This window comes from Taurulus bubalis, assembly GCF_910589615.1.
Source record: "Taurulus bubalis genome assembly, chromosome: 7".
NCBI lineage: Eukaryota > Metazoa > Chordata > Actinopteri > Perciformes > Cottidae > Taurulus > Taurulus bubalis.
The window spans coordinates 1965251-1979944 of NC_136595.1; the positions used below are offsets into that span (position 1 = coordinate 1965251).

The 14694-nt window shown below is 44.6% G+C and overlaps 2 protein-coding genes across 2 annotated transcripts; one reads left to right on the forward strand and one right to left on the reverse strand.

Moving 5' to 3' along the window:
• Positions 1-1847: 1847 nt before the first annotated feature.
• On the reverse strand, positions 1848-4816 carry rpl36 (ribosomal protein L36). The gene is made up of 4 exons (XM_079220671.1): positions 4753-4816; positions 3520-3614; positions 2392-2526; positions 1848-2219 (listed from the first exon to the last, which is right to left on the reverse strand). The coding sequence occupies exons 2-4, from the start codon at positions 3610-3612 to the stop codon at positions 2130-2132; spliced, it is 318 nt and encodes a 105-aa protein (XP_079076797.1). The 5' UTR covers positions 3613-3614; positions 4753-4816; the 3' UTR covers positions 1848-2129.
• A 1281-nt stretch (positions 4817-6097) lies between these two features.
• Positions 6098-14196, forward strand: lmnb2 (lamin B2). The gene is made up of 13 exons (XM_079220664.1): positions 6098-6380; positions 8015-8151; positions 8281-8437; positions 8955-9080; positions 9185-9283; positions 10082-10153; positions 10233-10358; positions 10464-10684; positions 10927-11146; positions 11281-11388; positions 11900-12019; positions 12096-12200; positions 12808-14196. The coding sequence occupies exons 1-13, from the start codon at positions 6168-6170 to the stop codon at positions 12841-12843; spliced, it is 1740 nt and encodes a 579-aa protein (XP_079076790.1). The 5' UTR covers positions 6098-6167; the 3' UTR covers positions 12844-14196.
• The last annotated feature ends 498 nt before the right edge of the window (positions 14197-14694 follow it).

Here is a 14694-nt window from a genome sequence, read left to right on the forward strand (position 1 = left end):
AAACTGTACTTTTCTGCAGTGCACCATATGTTGTAATAATATTTCACAGCTATCACAATGTGGTGGAAGAACCCGAAAAGAAAGAGTCTTTTCCATCATTAGATCATTCTCTGCACAGAACATAGGCAATGGCTGTCTGACACTTGGCCATGTGTGGCTCTTTAACACTTCTTGTCATCATTCACACACTGATGGGAGGAGCTACCAGTCATATACACAGCACAGGAACAGCCTGGCCAGTGTCTTGCCCAAGGACACATCAACATGGCTACAGGAGCCGGGGATCGAACCACCTGTCCTTTAATTGAAGGACAACCCTGCTCTACCACTGAGCCACAGTCGCCTGCAAGAAGTTACCTGATAGTCTTCTGTCAGTTTGTCTAATAGCTCCATCCAGAACTGGACACACTCACTTCACAACATCTGCCACCATCGCTCTATGCACTGGTTTCCAGAGCTCCATGCACTGGTTTCCAAAGCTCCATGCACTGGTTTCTAGAGCTCCATGCACTGGTTTCTAGAGCTCCATGCACTGGTTTCCAGAGCTCCATGCACTGGTTTCTAGAGCTCCATGCACTGGTTTCCAGAGCTCCATGCACTGGTTTCCAAAGCTCCATGCACTGGTTTCTAGAGCTCCATGCACTGGTTTCCAAAGCTCCATGCACTGGTTTCTAGAGCTCCATGCACTGGTTTCCAAAGCTCCATGCACTGGTTTCTAGAGCTCCATGCACTGGTTTCCAGAGCTCCATGCACTGGTTTCCAGAGGTCCATGCACTGGTTTCCAGAGCTCCATGCACTGGTTTCCAGAGGTCCATGCACTGGTTTCTAGAGCTCCATGCACTGGTTTCTAGAGCTCCATGAACTGGTTTCCAAAGCTCCATGCACTGGTTTCTAGAGCTCCATGAACTGGTTTCCAAAGCTCCATGCACTGGTTTCCAGAGCTCGGACCAAAGGTCAACCGTCACTGCATTTCATACGTCCATTTCCTGTTCTGGAACAGTCTAGTGGGTCTGGCAGCGCCTCCAGCAGCACGGATCACAGCAGCCATGGTCTTTGGATCATTGTTTGTTTTGTAGGCTTCAAGCCTTCAATGCAGTCACTGATTGCAATTCCAAGTGGATGAAGCAGCTTTTATTCTCTCCACCAGATGCTTTCTGCTGCTTTCTATCCCAGAAGAATCAGCAAGTACCTGAAGTACTTTATCTGTTGTACAGCCCCGTTTAAAGTAGTCTTCAGTGTACTCATGATTACAACTTTCCATCTCATAATTAATACTTTTGATATTTATGACTCATACGTAGCACTCATATTCATGACTAATGAATGACGACGCATTTATAACTTTTTATCTCATATTTATGACTATCACAGCTACATTTATCTTATTTATTTTACTGGTGGAAATGTGAAATTCATTACCACAATGAATAAAAAACAAGTACTTTCACTGCACCTTGTGAGGATGGAGTAAACACAAAGGAACACTGAACCTGCTGCAATCCGTCAGATGGACAATAATACCGTTTCTACAACTTAACATTACAGCTCAAATAAACTTTTATTTTGTGAAGTGGAATATGAAACGTTTCTAATGCAGCAGGTTGTCATTTTCCTTACAGGAACAGAAAGTTGGATTTATTGGCAGAAATGTAAATATTCCCAACAGGCAACTAAAATAATTGGAGTTTGTATATTATATGATACAGCTGTATATGATACAGCTGTTATATGATACATAATACAAGGGTTATGACTCAATATACTGTCCATATGTTGCTTTTTTCCCCTGGGTCCGCATACAATTTGAGTAAAACGATGGTTCAAGAACTCCATGTGCATCATTGAGTAAAAACGCTTTACTTTTTTACACAATTCGAACAGTGAGATCTGCATTTGACGCTCCATAAAGCACTACTTCAGTTCAGTCTGAGCCACTTCACAAAATCACATAATATTGGAATAGTCAAACGTAAGAATCTCTTAAACTCTTCAGTGCTCCAGGTTGCTAGCTTGAATGTTTCCTCGTCATAGAACCGACTCATGATCCATCAGGATCACACGCTGGACACGAACAAGACAAACGGACGTCTGGATTTTGTAGTTTAGCAAACGTTTTATTAAGAGACAGGTTAGTCCTTCTTGGCGGCAGCTTTCCTCATTGCAGCCAGCACGTTGCTCAGCTCCTCCCTCTTTCTCTTGGCGCGGATGTGAGTGCCGATCTGAGGAGGAAAGACAGCGACGTTAGACTGGCTGGAGTATCCTCCATCACACACACGACTCAGACGCTCAACACCAGCGTGAAATACCAGTAAACTCTCTGCAGTATAAAGCAGTGTGAGCGTTGCTCTTCATAAAGCGTGATCACTGAGAACAAGCAGAACCCTAACTCACCCTCTTCTTGATGAACTTGAGGGCTCGTTTGTCCTTGGACACCTTCAGCAGCTCCATGGCTCTCCTCTCGTACGGAGCGAAGCCGCACACTTCGCGGATCATGTCACGAACAAACTTGCTGTGTTTGGTCAGACGCTGAGGAGGAAAGAAGACGGCCGTTAAACATGCTGCACTTCATCTGGACTCCTACAGATGAAGTGTTGGGCTTTACTTGACCCATCTAACATTGTAACGTCCCAACATAACAGCAGTCCTGTGAGCTACAGCTTCAGGGACACGCAGTGGTGATATGGAGCACTACATTTGAAACGTATACTCATTCCATAAGTTAATGGTCAGCTGCAGGACAGAAAATCAGATTCATGCTGCAAATAATTGTACGCATCAGGTAAGAGGCACTTTCAGGTCTTTTTGCTGCCATTTTCTTCACTAAATAAGTTCTACACATCAAAGAGTCTACGCATCAAATTTCATGAATATATACAGTCACTTACACATAATTACTATAGGAAAGTGACAGAAAGCAGGAAGAACACTTGAGTTGTGCTTGGGTGACAACTGTTACTCCAAATTGTGTCTTTTCACAGTACTGCTAATATTAGCTAGCATACGGGTGTATATTACAGTACAACTGGGACAGCATTGATGGTAATTTTGCAATCCTGGAACAACTTAATCCCAATAAAACCAGCAGCACCCAGTGTTTACAGCGAGGAGAAGTGCGTCCAAACCAGGACGGCACACTGCTCATTCACCGGCCCTTTACTAACTGGTAAAGGCAACGCTAAAATGTACAATTAAAACAATGTTCAGTTAGAGGTAAAAAGATAAACTTCAGTTTATTGCCATTAAATCAACTGAAATGTTTCCACTACATGGATTTGTATTGGAATGTTGGCTAAAAACGGTCCGGACCAGAACGTTTAGTTTGAACAGCTTAAGATGTGGAATACAAACTTAATGATCTGATGTGAACCGTCAGTGTCTAATCACAACCACACATCTTTGTGTTTGTTTGCACAAACTGAAAACATGACGGTGTCCTGTGTGCATGTGAAAGCTGTGCTTCCTGCTGGGAGGAAGGAAACCCTGAACCAGGTGACCAGCGACCACAGCAGAGGTACTCACCCCGCGCCGGCGGCTGTGTTTGGGGGTAGTCACGTTCTTGGTGACTGGGTGGCCTTTGTTCAGGCCAACAGCCATTGGGTAGCGAATAGCCATGTCTGCAGGAGAGAGACCATCAGCGTCAGGACATTTCATTTAGCGGACGCTTTTATCCAAAGCGACTTGCAGGTTTGCTCTATACACCGTTGACACAGCAACGGGGAGCAGTTAAGGGTTAAGTGTCTTGCTCAAGACAGGGTTCATACACATTTTGTCCATGACTTTAAACCAAATGTCTATTACAAACATTTAGTGAAATCTGGGTGTAAACAGTAAAAAGTGAGTAAATGTAGTATTTAAACTAACAATGAGAACACAAAGCATACAGTAAACCTTAAATGACACAAATGAATGAGACAATAGTTTGATTAAAAGAATAAACATTTATATAGATGCCTGTATGTATGCCTGCTTATATTTTGAGCGTTTTTCTTTTAAAAGCATATTCATTATTTCAAAATCGGTGTAAATGAACGGCATGAACACATGAATATAACACATTTACATGACTTTTACAACACTTTCGGGTTTTATTTTTTTCAGGGACTTTTCCAGGCCTGGAAATAACCATTTTAAAATTCCATGACTTTTCCATGTTTTCCATGACCGTAAGAACCCTGACTTTTCTGGATATTTCTAGTCTTCCAGCCATAAAAGCTCTGTAACGCTACTCGTCATCATCCAATCATTCACACACTGATGTGAGGTGCCACCTGTCCATCAAGACTAGTTAACCATTTTAAAAGTCCATGATTTTTCTAGGTTTTCCATGACCGTAAGAACCCTGTCAAGAAAAAAAGCACTCTGCTCCATACAACACAACGCGTAAGGTACCCGCTTACATTGAGCGGGCGGCATGACAGTGACGTGAGAACATTACGTGTTTATTTAAATAAAAACTGAAATTAAACTTCTGGACAGACTTAATGTCATTATGCGTCTTCGTGCATCGTATCGAGACTGTAACCCTTTTTAAATACAGAATAATTAGCGGCGAACAGAAACATGGACGTCGGTCAGTCACTGACGGGGCTACACATTTAGAGTATATAAACGCGTTGCTGCGCTATAATACTGGGCTCAGACGTTAGGTGAAGGCATTATGTCGCCGTAGTTTGAATTAACTCGGTGGAAACGGACGGATGGCTGAGATTAGCCGTGGCTTTTAGCGGATATCTTTCTACATTTAAGTCTTACCTGCTGTCTATGATGGCGGTCTAACCGGAAGGACTGCTGCAGGAAAGAGGCGGGGTATTGAAAGGGTTGACCCGGAAGTCACTTCTGCTTCGGCAGAGCAGCGCCCCTGTCGGTGGGAGGCAGGTACTGCTGTACTGATGTAGAAGAAGAAGAAAAAAAAACAATTCTGGTGGACGTCTGGTCTGATGATATTTTTTTAAATAAAGAAATTATGTATTTAAACATTGTTTAACACAAGTTATAATGTGAGGCCACTGCTTTCATAACTGAGAATACTGATGATAGTTTTGGCTTGCTTTGGAGGAATGTGTATTTTGGTCTCCTGCAAAATAACACACAGAAAAACACTTGTATTACACTTTACAAATTGAATGTATATATTCATATATATATATTCATATATATATATATATATATATATATATATATATATATATATATATATATATATATATATATATATATTGTTATTGTCCTTAATATGTGTTCCCTTTTTATACATGTAACTTGTACATTGTCTTTAAAGAGATACATAAATATGGCTGCTTAGCTTGGTGAACAAACTGAACTACAGTCAGTGGCTACAAATGTTTGAACTGAACTGAATGAAGGGATTTCTACCTGTAGCAGCCATCATTCATGGATATAAAATATTCCTTACGGTGTATAATTGCATGTAGCATATAGTAGATTCTTAACAAGAGTGTGTTTGTGTTTCTTTGTTGTTTATACAAATATAGACAGAAAGAGAAACTAATAGTGAAAAAGAGGATAATAAGGCACAATTGTACAATTACATACATAGACCAAGAGCAATTAGGGAGTTTTTTGATAGAACAGCGTTTAATAGTTATATGGAGAGCTAAAACTCTATTTAATTAAAAACACTAAAATAGGTCTGTGACTTGTAAACTTAAATCTATAGAATTTGGTACGCATAGGCAATATATATATAAAACAAATAATCCATCATTGTTTCCACTTATGACCTGTAGGGGTCAGACATCCCCACTTTATGTATATATATATATATATATATATATATATATATATATATATATATATATATATATATATATATATATATATATATATATGCCCTTTCCTCAATTTTCGTAAAATATGTGTACGCTGTCTGGGTTCTTCCCTCTTTCCCATTCTCCCATCAGCCATTGCGAGACCGGAAGCGCTCTCTGCTTTTGGCGCGGTCTTGATAGAGAGGTCGGCCATCTTGGAATCAGTGTTTCAGCGCGGTTTTACTCTTCTCTGAGACGCTGTATGAGCACTCGACTCATTGATTGTCCACAGGAGACGAACCGCTTTGCGTCCCCCGCGTAACGACCGCAGCAGAAACGTGAATCTTTATTCCCCACGGAGCGAAGAAGCAAACCCAGGATTACTTGAAAAAACCCGTCATGGCGACAGCTACCCCAAGCCGTGAAGCTGGCCGGACGTCGGCCTCCACACCCCTCTCTCCTACGCGGATCTCTCGCCTGCAAGAGAAACAGGATTTGCAGCACCTGAACGACCGACTCGCCGTTTACATCGACCGAGTTCGCTCGCTGGAGCTGGAGAACGACCGGTTGATGTTCAAAGTGTCCGAGAAGGAGGAGGTGACCACCAGAGAGGTGAGCGACTCTTCTTCTTCTACTGCTCGTTTACGCGCAGCTGGCCGGTGCCGTCAGCCATCACGCGTCCACGTGAACAGATGGAGGCTAGTTTGAGTCGCCTATTGTCCGCGTCGTGTGACGTTCCCCCGGTATTGTTATCCACTAGTTTATCGGTGGACGCATACTTACAATGAAACTAATATTCGACACACAGCCGGTACCGATCTGCATTCAAACGTAACCGGGGAGATTGCGCGCGCAGAACCGCCCGCCTTAATCTTTACTGTGAGCCAGTCTGAAGGTTTCCTTTGATTCGGGTCTCTCGTGCATCCTCCTGGGGGTATTGTTTGTTTTGGTATTGTCAGAAGTCTGACTGGTGTTATGGCCCCCAGTCACCTGAACATGATTCATTTCGGTTTTGATTCTTGGTGAAATCAAATGGAAAAGTGCAATATTTTCTTAGCAGGGGTTCAGTTCCAAAACAGTTCTATGTAAATAGATACTTTATAATTCTTATCAACAAAAGTAATATGTGATATTTTTGTCCCCCAAAACATGGATCTCATGAAATATCACTGTATATGACAAAACGTAAAATCCTTTTAGATCACATCACATGCTTGTGGTCACCCAGGACCCTGAGAAGACTCAGACCCAGCAGCATGCTATTAGATCCCTCCTCAGTGTGAGATCCTTGCATCTGCAAAGCAAACGTGTATGGAGCACATTTATGTATATGTGAGGTGAAAGGTTTTAGAACATACACAACTTTCACACACACTACCGTGCATGAGCATCATATTTTGATCCCTGCTAACAGAACAGAGTGGACTAATAGAGAGCTGCACGGCTCAGTCCAGACCACAGGACCAACCCATTTCTGCTGCCAGTCGACAGCATTATTAGCTGCACCCGACCGAGAGCTCGTTGGGTCACACCCACCAGCATTAACATGTCTATAAGAATGCATAGCTGGCCGGCCATGTGAACAAAGCACAGCTCTGTTAGACACACAGCGGGGGAGAGTGCTCCACTATGTCTCTACATAGATCACATAGTTATTGTACCTTTTTTAAAGTTCCTGACCCGGAGGTGTAGTATAAATCTGTCAGCTCACGTCCCCTGTAGCCAACAGTACTATTAGCTGGCCACCGGTAGTCTCAGCAGAGGTTCTGGAGAGTTGGGACCCACATCTGGAAATGCCTGAAGCCAAAAGGGCTGCGTTGTCAACAGAGCTGGGTCGCCTTCTGGTTTTACTGCTCCAGTCTGCTGTTTGGCTCGATGTTCAAACGGACTACACCATTAGCGCTCTGGCCCAATTATCGTTCAACAGCAGCTCACGTTATGCTACAGCCACTTTCTGGAGTTAGCTGGACGTGTTTTTGATTGTCTTGTTGGAATGTCTGCACCCAGGACTCCCAAGAAGGAGCATTGTACGTATGTGTAGAGATGGTAAAGGTATTTGTATTTTTTGGGCTATACAAAATAAATGTAATTATTGATGGGGAGTGGGTCGTCCTTGTGAAAGTAAATAAAGGAATTGAGAATTGTAGAATTTAAGATGGTAAATGTATGTCTGCTGACCACTGAATGTGTGTGAATAGTGTGTTGTTACTAACGTATTGTTTACCTGTGTGTGTCCCTGTCTCTAGGTGACCGGCCTGAAGGCTCTGTATGAGGCAGAGTTAGCTGATGCTCGACGGGTTCTGGATGAAACTGCCAGAGAGCGAGCCCGGCTCCAGATAGACCTGGGCAAGGCTCAGGCGGACCTGGAAGAAGCGACACGCAGGTGATATGCCACAGCACACAGGTCACGTTGTTAGAGACCAGATGAGCGTTTCCTGTCAGGGTCCCTTGGAAGGACAGGTCAGTGGACGTGAGCCATAACTGAGTTTTCCTCTCTGTCCATGTGTGTCAGTGCCAAGAAGAAGGATGGGGATCTCGCCGCAGCGATGTCCAGGGCCGGTGGGCTGGAGGGCCAGCTGCACAAGAGCGAAGCCGCTCTTTCTACGGCCCTGAGCCAGAACGCGGCTCTGACTTCTGAGCTGGCCGATGTCAAGAGCCTGCTGGCTAAGGTGAGTCCTGGGAGGTTCAGGCTGTCTGTTCAGGACAAACACAAGCTGGAAAGATGCTAGAAAGGGTTAAATAGTCTGAAGAGAAACAGTGTGCTTTGAATTAAATAGTGATCCCTACAGGATGTGGTGAGACTGAAGAGGAAGTCCTTCCCCGGAAGAAAATGCTGGACATTCTCAAGTTAAATGTATCAATCTGGTGCATGTAGACCTACATTAAAGTGATAGATCTGTGAAGAACTTTTAAACGAGGAGTATCTGAGTACCACCTCAAGATGACATCATTCACTCTAGTGGAAATAAAATGAAAACTCTGAAGATATAGTATGTGGGTTTCTACACATCCTAATTAGCAGAATTCCAGTATTTCTATAATATCCGACATGATATCACAGATAATGACACCTGACATGAAAGACTGGCTCCTCGCTGACTTATAACTCTTCTCAGCTTTTCTTCCACCGCTTGCTCGCGGTGGATCCGTCTTTGTTGAGTGTCCATATGCTCGTGTTTCTTACAGGCAGAGGACAGCCATGCTGTTGGCAAGCGCCAGCTGGAGGCGGAGACACTGATGCGTGTCGACTTGGAGAACCGCTGTCAATCCCTGAGTGAAGATCTGGAGTTCAGGAAGGGCATGTTCGAAGAGGTAAGAGTGTGTCGGTCATTGTTTCCTTTATCGACTGTTGTTAACGTAGAATGTATTGTCGCCTCGAGTTGATCTGACTCACAGTAAATCTTCCTGGCGTTCAGGAGGTGCGTGGGTCTCGGCGCCGGCAGGAGATGAGGATCGTGGAGGTGGACTCTGGAGTCCGACAGGACTACGAGTTCAAACTGGCAGCGGCTTTACAGGTATGTTGGGATGAATGGTAACTGTTGTCTTATCTGTGGGAGGACTGGGTACACAACATGTTTAGTAATATCAGTGATAAAGAATATGAGGTTGAATGAAGTCACTAAATGCTGTTGATCGTTGACAACAGCGAGAGCCAATCACATCACAGAGGCGAAGCAGTGAACGCCACGGGTGTGTGATGTGTCTGGGCGATGCATTTCACTACTTTGACCTTCTGAACCCCAAAACCACTGCTGTTGTCTTCAATCGTCAAAACTACACCGTCTATCACCGCCTCAAGCTGTAAGAAACAACATTAGCGTCAGAGTTTCAGCTTTCCAACGGTCCCTGAACAATCAAATTGGTCAGAAAGAAGCAGCAAAAACGAAGGTTAAATTGTGATATTATTAAAATACACTGTTTGAAGTAAACAGATGATTTAAAGAACATTACATTCTACACCGTGCAACTAGGAAGCCACGAACGACTCGGCTGAGACAAAGACTCTGTGACACAGAACTGACAGGTTGTAGGAATGTAAATAGTTCAATGAACGTAGAACGTAGAGCCTCCATCGTTTTCCTAACTTTAGTAACATTGTGACAACTTTGAAACATGTTTGATGTGTAAGTTCCATTGTGTTTTATTTTTTCGGATAGATTTGTTCCTCTGCACTAAAGACATGTTTGAGTGCTCTCTACTTCTAGCCGTAGAGGAGCAGTACTTTTATATTGCAGTAAAAAATATGACGGGAGCAAAAAACTCTGAAACGGCTTTGGGTTCAGAGGGTTAAGCGATTTGTGTGATCCCACCAGGACCTGAGGAGGCAGCATGACGAGCAGGTCTCTATGTACAAGGAGGAACTGGAGCAGACCTTCAAGGCCAAGGTGAGGGACACGTCTTTATGTTGTCCTTTCATCTCTGAAGCTCTGACCGCTAACAGCGTCTGTCCTGTTGTCGCTCCAGTTGGATAACGCCCTGGTGTCCTCTGAAAACAACGACAAGGCGATGGGCTCGGCCCGGGAGGAGGTGCAGGAGTCCCGCATGAGGATAGAGAGCCTCGGGTACCAGCTCAGCGCGCTGCAGAAACAGGTACCGCGTCGTGACTCGAGCCTCCTGGTGTTATTCAGCTGCAGGAGTGGCTCGTTGGCTTTTTGAATGCATGCTCATGCTGGTCGCTCGCTTGTGTGTTGTAAGGCGGCGGCCTCTGAGGATCGCATCAGAGAGCTGGAGGAGATTCTGTCGGCCGACCGAGACAAGCACCGCCGGGCCATGGAGGGGAAGGAGCGCGAGATGAGCGAGATGAGAGAGCGCATGAACGCTCAGCTCAGCGAGTACCAGGAGCTGCTGGACGTGAAGCTCGCTCTGGACATGGAGATCCACGCATACAGGAAACTGCTGGAGGGCGAGGAGCACAGGTACACACACACACACACACACATTAACCTTTCTAGTGCAGAGGCTGTTACAGGTGTTCTGTGCGTTCAGAACGGGCCGAATGCTGCTGAGAGCGGCTCGTACTAAAGACTTGGGTCCAGGGTAGTCAGGCTTTTCCAGTCCTGTTTATCTGTAAAATGAGTTTGTCACACAACCGCCATGTCTCTCCAGAACCTGATCCCCCTTGGTGTTTCCTCCCCCAACTCTGGTGTTCCTCTTTCAGACTGAAGCTGTCCCCCAGCCCGTCCGCTCGAGTCACCGTTTCCAGGCTAACGGGGTCTTCCTCCTCCCGCTCCTCCAAGAGGAAGAGGGCGGAGGCCGAGGCTAAGGATGGAGGAGAGCAGCTGCTGGTGTCCGAAGAAGCCACGGCCAGCGGAGCCGTCACCATATCGCCCACCGACATGGACGGGAACGCAGTGACACTGACCAACGAGACCGCTCAGGTGAGTGAGAGCCTCAGTGTGAATACCAACGGCTTGATTACGGTTGGGTTCACTGCACCACGATGCAGTGGATGCTGACATCACCCCGAGGCCTCTGTTAAAGGTCGTATGCTGAGTCTACCTCTGTGTTGCAGGACCAGCCGCTGGGCAACTGGAGGTTGAAGAGACAGGTGGACGACGGGGACGAGGTCGTCTACAAGTTCTCCCCGAAGTTTGTCCTGAAGGCCGGCCAGTCTGTGACGGTGAGCGATATCAATATTAACCACGGAGTCTGTTTCCTGCTAATTCAATAACTAAATAGTCTGTATAAAATAATGAATTATAAGACTATGTTCTCATTCAATGAAGAACTTAAATATGAGTTAGCATGCGCTCGTTATTAGCGATTTAGATGCGTAATTGTGTATCAAGGTATATCCATATATAATTTTGTCATATGATTCTATTTAAGACGGATTTTCACTCATCCCTACTTCACTCATCCCTATATATATATATATATATATATATATATATATATATATATATATATATATATTTTTTTTTTTTTAGTGTATAGTATATGTATAATTACTATCCGGGTTTAAAGGTGCAGTTCTTTCCAAACGCTCCATTGAAGCTGAATGCTTTACAGGTCTCAGTCTAGTCTTCTGAGCCTCACCTGCACAGTGACGGGAGCTTCAGTTGAGATCAAACAGCTGTTTTTACTCCAGTCCAGTCTTTATGGCGTGCTAACCGGCCCCGTGTGAACAGGTGTGGTCTAATGACGCCGGCGTGGCCCACAGCCCCCCAACTGACCTGCTGTGGAAGAGCCAGACCTCCTGGGGCACAGGAAGTGACATCATCACCACGTTGGTGAACGGCGATGACGAGGTACAGATATGCGTCTTTGATTTGGCAACGCGGCGCTTGTGTTTTGAGGCACGTGGTCTGACTGGCTGTCCCGCAGGAGGTCGCCACGAGGAGCGTGACCAAGACCGAGGTGGAGGTCGAGAACGGAGAGGACGACGAGGACGACGAAGAGGAGGAGGAGGATGAGGAAGAGGCAGAAACGGTGAGTGTGAAAAGCACGCAAAAGATGAGGTGTTTTTATTATTTTGTCCATGCCATTTCTATCAGAGAGGCCAGGCTGACCGTTTTGACACGAGTCCCAACAGTTGATGTTTGTTTCATGAGATCCGGTTGGAAAACCTGGAAAAGTCATGGAATTTTCAAATGGTTATTTCCAGGTCTGGAAAAGTCCTTGAAAAAAATGTATTCCCAAAAGTTTAGTAAAAGTCATGTAAATGTGTTATATTCATGTGTTCATTTACGCTGAGTTTGAAATAATGAATATGCTTTTAAAAGAAAGACTCAAAATATAAGCAGGCATACATACAGGCATCTATATAAATGTTTATTCTTTTAATCAAACTGTTGTCTCATTCATTTGAGTCATTTAAGGTTTACTGTATGCTTTGTATTCTCATTGTTAGTTTAAATACTACATTTACTCACTTCTTACTGTTTACACCCAGACTTCACTAAATGTTTGTCATGGACATTTGGTTTAAAGTCATGGAAAAGTCATGAAACCCACTGGTCAGAATGTGTATGAACTATGAATCTATATGTGCCTGATGACGTGTTGGTGCTAACCTGAAGCTTGTGTCTCTCTGCAGGGAAAGGTGTCCTCCAGAGAGTGCGCCATCATGTGAAGCCTTCCCTTCCGTTGGCTTTCACATCCCTATTTTATATATATTTTTTTTCTCTTGAGCCACCCAGATATGATCTTGTCTCATTGTGTTTTTTACAGTTCAAGACGATATACACAATTTTGGACTAGTGGACTCTTTTTACTGGATCTGCTTTTAATAAATCGTTTTCCTAAAACACCGTTAGCAATGCTAAGGTCTGCGGATCACAACCATAATGTCTTCAAATATTTTCCTCATTTAGCCCAATATGTTGAATCACAAATGTTCCTCCCAGGCTGTACGGTCTTAACACTCCTCAACAACCATTTGGGTTTAAACGATGCCGCATTGTGTTGCAGAACTGATTTCCCCTCATCCAGAATGTGTCTGCAAATCCACCGCTGGGTTGCAGCCGACTCACCTGGTCCTCACATGCCCCGCCCCCGCCTCTCCGTCTCTCCTCCTGGATCCTGCAGACCTGTGGCGGTCCGTCCGCCGGGTCAGTGTAGGCGTCAGGAAGGAGAAACGGTGCAGAGGAAGAATGTTAGTCCAGTGGAATGAAAACCTTTTAGTGCCCTTTAGTGACGTCTGAGTAGAGGTCACCAGATAGAACGACACGTTCGGTGTCCTCAGTGAATCAGAGCGTCGCTGTATCCGCCAGCTGTCGTGCAACGGGGTGGCGCGTTAGCCTCTGCTAACGGTGACAACCAAAGTGACAGGAAGTAGGGTTGTTAGTCGGTAGGTCTGCAGCCATGGAACCAGTTGAGCCCGTCGTGGGACCAATTCTTGTGTCAGTACGGCGTGCTTTACATCGCTACGGTAGTTATTATTTTTCTATAGAGTGCTTGTCTATGTAATCAGTTTGTCGATATGATATACTTCATTTCTCATTTGAGTGTGTTTGGGTTTCTGGGATGGTTACGGCTGGGTGTGTACGTTACTTCAGGATTCCTCAGCGATGTCGGACTGACTGAAGTTAATCCGGATCTGATGTGGGTTGTGTAACGGGATTCAGTCCCTCCAGGGGTCTTCATGGTTTTAGCACAAGGCTTCGCGTGTATTCAGCGGATCTCTGCAATATATTTTTCAAACGACCGGCCTTTTCATGAAAACTGGTCCGGCTTTTACCAATCACTGTAAGTTCTGCTGGGATGTCTAATAATGAAGCTTCAGTCTCACCCAGAACCACTGCCTCTGATCTACCTGGTGCCGGTGTTGTTGCATACTAGTATGCATGAGCATCCCTTTGTTACTTGGACAATAACACACCTTTTTAAACTGAAAACCGGAAATATCAAAATGGCAAATTTTGGCCATAAGTATGTGTTCAGGAGTATCTGTAGAAAAGCTTGTTCACCAGAAGCTGCGTCCCTGGACTCCTATTGACCTGCAGCAGACAGACCTGCAGCCTGTCTGCTGCAGGTCTGTCTGCTGCAGGTCTGTCTGCTGCAGGTCTGTCTGCTCCAGGTCTGTCTGCTGCAGGTCTGTCTGCTCCAGGTCTGTCTGCTCCAGGTCTGTCTGCTGCAGTCACTGTCTGACCAATATAGATGTGATTTAGTGAGTTTTCTTTTGAACATCTTTCAGCCTGGTATTGTTAACGAGGGGCAGCATGCCAAATGTGAGTTCTCATTCATGATTAATTGTTGAAGAACTACTTTTTGTACACACAATAAATGTTTTACATATACACAGTGGCTGTAACGCGTGTTTATTAATATACCAACTCGGTGTGGAATAAGAACTCGGCCCATACCGGCTCATGGGTTTCCTTTATGTTAAGAAACACTTTAAAAACCATTCCTCGTATATATTCCATGTTTCTTCATAGATTAGTAAACATGAAACTGAACCAGTTAACGACTCACCGTCGGA

Excerpts from the sequence above, each read along its gene's own strand:
- rpl36 (XM_079220671.1), bottom strand. The coding sequence starts at position 3,612 with ATGGCTATTCGCTACCCAATGGCTGTTGGCCTGAACAAAGGCCACCCA. Across the intron at positions 2,527-3,519 it reads AACACAGCCGCCGGCGCGGG|CGTCTGACCAAACACAGCAA; the intron begins GTGAGTACCTCT and ends TTTCCTCCTCAG. Across the intron at positions 2,220-2,391 it reads TCAAGTTCATCAAGAAGAGG|ATCGGCACTCACATCCGCGC; the intron begins GTGAGTTAGGGT and ends TTTCCTCCTCAG.
- lmnb2 (XM_079220664.1), top strand. The coding sequence starts at position 6,168 with ATGGCGACAGCTACCCCAAGCCGTGAAGCTGGCCGGACGTCGGCCTCC. Across the intron at positions 9,081-9,184 it reads GGAAGGGCATGTTCGAAGAG|GAGGTGCGTGGGTCTCGGCG; the intron begins GTAAGAGTGTGT and ends CCTGGCGTTCAG. Across the intron at positions 10,154-10,232 it reads AGCAGACCTTCAAGGCCAAG|TTGGATAACGCCCTGGTGTC; the intron begins GTGAGGGACACG and ends TTGTCGCTCCAG.